The 6,117-nt window shown below is 34.2% G+C and overlaps 1 protein-coding gene across 1 annotated transcript; it reads right to left on the reverse strand.

The window, feature by feature from the left end:
* Nucleotides 1-669: 669 nt before the first annotated feature.
* On the reverse strand, nucleotides 670-4,558 carry LOC101499391 (protein KINESIN LIGHT CHAIN-RELATED 3-like). The gene is made up of 3 exons (XM_004501876.4): nucleotides 4,180-4,558; nucleotides 1,612-3,661; nucleotides 670-1,157 (listed from the first exon to the last, which is right to left on the reverse strand). The coding sequence occupies exons 2-3, from the start codon at nucleotides 3,630-3,632 to the stop codon at nucleotides 947-949; spliced, it is 2,232 nt and encodes a 743-aa protein (XP_004501933.1). The 5' UTR covers nucleotides 3,633-3,661; nucleotides 4,180-4,558; the 3' UTR covers nucleotides 670-946.
* Nucleotides 4,559-6,117: the final 1,559 nt, after the last annotated feature.

Below are 6,117 nucleotides of genomic sequence, written 5' to 3' on the forward strand. Positions count from 1 at the left end.
ATGAGTAATTATATTTCCTAGTTTCTAAACAGCCTTGTTGCTATCTTACAAATCTGAATTGTTAGCCACATGAAGCATACATCATGTACAACAGAAAAAAATGATAATTGATAAAAGGTTCAAAGATGTTCCTACACTATTCAGCATGTCTTTTAGAACTTCATGTCAATCTTTTCTTCCTTCGTAGCATTTCATATGGCTCATGAGAATGTTTATGATCGAATTGGTCACGAAGGTTCAAAGTAGAAAACTCAGTTGGTAATTTGAGGGATGTCGAAAGAGTTTTAATGTAACTACTAATGTTTGGCAATAAATTTTTTCACAAATCCCAAACATTTGAGATATACTGGACTCTTGTAGTTAGCAAATTGTAGTAGCTTCACTTCAAAGGGACACATCATAAGTAAAAAAGAAATGTTTTATGATCCACGGAGAAGACATAATAAAACAGAAATTGATATACAAGTTTAGATTGTTGTCAAGAATACATAACATTAAGAAACGATATAGTCAGTACACAACTCTTCAATGAGAAAATGAAATAATTTATTTTATTCATTTCAATCATGACCATAGTTCAATTTTCATAAACAAAACTAATGTAATAGTTAACCATTATATCATATGGAAGACTTAGAGTTTCAAACAGTGTTTTTTTGATATATGAAATGAAACAAAGGAGAAAAAATGTTGTATACACAAATAAGAGGCGAAACTGTATACCACAATACTTACAACGTACCATACAAATACAATACATAGCTCTCAAATATAGTTTTAGCATAAATTATTACACTCTTCACTGATTCCGTTTTATCCCATTAAATATAACACTCTTCAGTCATACCATAAATCAACACTGTCAGAATATGATATCCTTTCAACTTTTAAGATTGTGTTCCTGTAAAGCATCAAAGAATCGAGTTTCTTTTAAAGGAAATCGTTATCAGGCCTTGATGACAAGGTTGTTTAAATTGTGAGCATTGCCGTCAAGAAGGTTCTCTAGTGACCTGGCTTTTCTACTTCGAACTTTACCGGCTTCCTTCAACAACTCATTCAATCTTTTCTTCTCATCATCCACATCAGGATTTGCTGTACCAAGCTTTTCCTCCCTCACACTAACAACATGGTCAAGAATTTGGATTGCATCATCCAGCCTGAAATAGAAGATCAAACACCATGAAGCGAAAAGAACTTCAACACCAAACCATATCTTCGATATTTCATAATCTAAAGGTCAGTGTCATAAAGCAGCAAAACATTTCATAATTCAACAAGGTCTCAGAAAGACTTGTCCTTCTTTGAGTGTGTCATTGTTCAAATTGTTAATTTTCTCTTGAACAAAAGCTTAAGGCGAAAGAAGTGGAAACAATATCTAATCTACCATAACAACTCTTCACTAAGAATGCCACGGATAAAATCCAGTTATTATTTCACATGAGTGGCATGACTTGATTAATTATATTCTCATGAGAGTTGTGACTAGATTAGACAGTGTATTAATTTATAACATATTACTATTTAGCTTGACATAAAACCTTAGTAAGTTGAAAGTTATGTAATACTCTAATAACGAAAAAAAGATTTGCTAGCAGAAGTGAAAACACGTACCTGCCAATTGCATCATACGTGCCTGCAAGATTACTATACACTCCAAGCGTTTCAGGGTGATAAGGTCCCAGCTCTTGTTCCAAAATACTCTTTGATTCCTCAAATAATTCTGTAGCCTCATTTAACGCATAACGCTGCACACATGCAAGTCCCATTTGATTAAGAGCAATACCAAAGAAGGACGATTTTTTCTCTCCAATAGCCCGAAGCTTTGAAATAGCATTTTTCAAAGTGTTGTAAGATTGAGCATAGTTACCCAACATGTAGTATATGACCCCCATCTGAGCTTCGATTCCTGCTATTGTTCCTTGCTGACCAGGGGCATCATTATATATTTCCAATGCTTTCTGCAGTAACTTGAGTGCCTGTTCAAGCTCATTCATTGACTCATAGATAGTTGATAGATTCGTAAGACCACTAGCAATATCCTCTGGTGTAACTCCAGCCATTGGATTCTCATATATTTTACGTGCAATCTCGCAATACGATTTTGATTCCTTTATCTTCCCTGTCTTGTTATACAAGTCAGCCAAACGCACAAAGACTGATCCTACTGTTGGATGATTTTCTCCTTTGTTGGTCTTGAAAACTGTTAGAGCTTTTTCATACGCGAATACAGCCTCGTCATATCGAGACAAGGATAAGTATGTGTCTCCGATGCTGCAGTCAACAGACGCCACTTCCACTTCATGGCCATTTGCTACCATTGCCATGCTGGCTAAAACAAGGTGTTCAAGAGCTGCTTCATGATTCCCCTTTGTTTCACATATAAGGCCCATGAGCCTCCTATCAGCTGCCTCTTCAATAGATGGGGCTGAACTATTTGCTCTATGAATGTCAAGTGCCATTTGACAGAGCTTCTCTGCTTCATTAAATTGCAAAGCTTGAACATTAGCTTCGGCCACATACCGACAAGTTTCACCAACTCTTGGGTCTGTTTCTCCCAAAATCTGCCTCTGGACTTCAAACCCAGCAGTGTAGCAAATAATTGAGTTCTCAAGCTGCCCCAACATAGCATAGGTGTCACCTAGTTGCATGTGACCGGCAAATTTAGCAAGAGCATGTTGTTGACTTTCCCCAGTTACAGGAATCTCAATTGACCGCTCAAGAATTGGAATTGCCTCGCTGTATTGACCCAAGCTGCAATATATTGCTGCTGTAACATGTAAACACATGACCAGTTCCAAACTTTGTTTTCCATTACCAAACTTCTCAAACAGTTTCATTGCTTGAAGAGCTAGTTCAAGAGCTTTATGTGGATTATCTCCTGATAAAATAAGATCTCTTGCTTGCTTTAGTAGTATTGGTGCCTGTTCTGGTCTATCTAATGCTGATTCAGACGAATTCTCAACACGGTTCTGTGACACTGATTTTCCCAAAGGAGAATTCCTCGGATTCTTCGCACCGGTAACTCCTCTAACTTGTTTTCTCAAAGGCTTATCATTCTTTTTCTCCAAAGAAGGCTTTGAAGGAGGACTTTTACCTTTAGCTTTTAATTTTGGCGAAGTGTCAGAGCTCAATTGTGAATCCAACAGTTTGATGGATTTTTCTGAGGAAACGGGACTTTTGCTAGCAGATCGAATCACAGCCACCTTATCCAACTTCTTATCATCAGATAAACTACCCATTGCAGAAGATGTTTCACAGCTAGAACTCTCTCCTGGCCTTTGTTCCACCTCCACTTCCTCTTCCATTATCTCCAACTCCCTCATTCGTCCTCCAACCAGATGGTGCAATTCCGAATCGATTCTAGATTCATCACCATCAGATCCAAAACTTCGCCTTGAGGGAGACTGATCAGAACTCTGCATGTCACACACATTTTCATAAAGCTGCTCGATGGAAGGCTCGACCACCCCATCAACCGGGAAACTGGGACCGACACTTTGGTGCCTCTGTGGACTCAGTGAACTCCGTAGAGACTTAATTGGAGTTAAGCTCTCCTTAGAAGGAGAATGGTCCTCATTCATCTCATTCGATCCACCGTCATCATGAACACCATTTGTAACCATGCCTGGCATCTTTAATTCTCTCAGAGGAATCAAAATTCCTGTGACAACAAATATCAAACACATGATCTACAAAATACACAAAACTCACCACAGATCCAACACAGCACATACGCAAAAAAAAAAAAAAGAGAAGTAAAAATAAACATATATTTTAAATAACGTCTAGTCATTCTAAGCTTAACAACAAGACATGGAAAAATGAAATGCAGCTGAACATTACAATAAGCTCATACGTTTTTCCATTCATATAACGAAGATATAATAATGGTTATAGAATGTTCATTGGATCTCCCAAAACTTAGACATAGATAATTAAAGTAGAAAATAACAAAAACGCAGAACCAACAATGTCACAAAAAAAAAAAATTCAGCTTGGGATAAAAGTCAAAACTCAAAAAAAGAAACTACGAATCCGAATAAACAGAAAGCCAATAGGATACAACAAAAGGGGGATATTATTGTTTTCCTCTTTTACCTTTCTTTGGATTCGGGGGTAAAAAAATTTATCGATTAAATATAAAACAGTAATAAAAGAAGAAGAATAAGAGACACAAACCTTAAGAATGAGGCATATGCGACGAGAAACAGAGGGATTGTCGGTCGGTTGCAGAAAGACACAGAGATGGGAAGAATGAGAATATATAGGAAATAAATTAAGGAAGGAAAAAAAAAACTAAAAACCACTTCTGTTATGGATTAGTTAGAATTTACAAGGGGTTTGGACCAGAATGAAACAGAAACATCAATGGCTATGGTGGGGGCAAAACGGGGAATCCAGGGTCAATTCAACAATAAATTCAAGATATGGATTAAATTTAATGAAGATAAAAAGGATTAAAAGGAATTTTTCAGAACTGTGATGTCAGAAAAAAGGAGGGAAGAAGAACAAAATTAACAACATTTTTCTCTCCTTAGCCACGCCGACCGTGTTATCTTCTCTCTCTTTTTCTTTCTTTTGTCAACCTACCCGCATCGTGCCACGTGCCATTCACTAATCTTTTTTGTCCCTTGAGACAAATATGCCCTTTGAAAATTTGCACAAGCACGAAGACAGGTCACGTCTTTACCATTTTTTTACAAGATATTTATTATTATTTTATCTATTAGAAACAAAATTTTGATGGAGTGAATTATTAAGTTTTTAGTTGCAGTGGTTCTTTCTGATGTTCTTCCATGACCATTTGTATTACTTATGAAGTTATGTTTGTGAAGGAATCGTTGCGGTTGGAAAATAGGTCAGTCAAATAGATTTCCGGTCACACTCACGAAATTACTTGCCTTCTTGAAGTGCGAGAGTAAACTGTGTGTTTTGATATTTGGCTTAGTAATAAAACTCATTGTTTATCTATTTGGTAAAAAAATAACTGAAAGACACGTAAGTTAGTTGATAGTATATATATTTATAACAGACAACGAATAAGTTATTTGATGACAAATAATACATAAATTGGTTGAATGGAATTGAAGTTTGATGAAATAAGTTGTTTAACTAATTGATAAATATAAAATAACATAAAAAAAAATTAGCTAACATTTAATTTTTTTCAATACAAAATAATAAGATAATAATGACAAAAAATATAAAGCGCTGTCAAATTCAATAATTTTATATAATGGTAAAAAGATATAAATAGGATACAATAACTTTAAGATTTTGATTTTGAATTTTTCTCTCCTCACATAAAATTATGAGAATCAGAGTTTATTAAAGAACAAAACAATGTTAATTACTCATTCTTGAAGGGTGACTCTATTTATTACATCCTTTAAATTCGTGATTAAGTTACAATTTGGTTTGCAATTTTGATTATTAATGATATAAAATAGTTTTTATTTTGTAAAAATAAATTGCATTGTTAAATTTAAATAAATTATAATAATGAAATAATTATGTGTATTTAAAAAGTGCATAATTATTTATTGAAAAATAAATGATTTGTCGTATTCATGGCCGGCTGTCCCTTATTAGGAATACGTTGAAGTCACCATTGTCTTTTTCTACACAAAAGTCACCATAATCTAGTATAAAGTTGAACTAATTACATTTCCAACACTATTTCACCATTTCATGCAAGTTAAAAATATAATAAATGAATAAAAAAAAATTATTATTAAATTATTTTGTTAAATATTAATGTATTATTAATATTAAAATGGATAATAGGTGATATAATTTTAAAATGAAATAAATAATATAATTATAAAAAATTAATTAAAATTTTAAATCGTACGTTTATTTTATAAAATATGCAATTCAGTCGGAAAGGAAGGAGTATAAATTTTGAGTGGAATATAGAAGGGAAAAAAAAAAGTGCGTGGTGACATATTTGTGGAATTAAATTATTAATAATGAGAAAGTGATTATAGCGGTGAAGGGATCCATATTCCATTCCACGAGCAAGAGATGTGGTGGAATTTGGTGTCCACACTGAAATTCGTGGGAGGAAATGGCAACGCATTCAGTGCTACCATGTGAAACAAATAACTACCTGTC

The sequence above is a fragment of the Cicer arietinum genome, chromosome 5, assembly GCF_000331145.2.
Source record: "Cicer arietinum cultivar CDC Frontier isolate Library 1 chromosome 5, Cicar.CDCFrontier_v2.0, whole genome shotgun sequence".
Classification (NCBI taxonomy): domain Eukaryota; kingdom Viridiplantae; phylum Streptophyta; class Magnoliopsida; order Fabales; family Fabaceae; genus Cicer; species Cicer arietinum.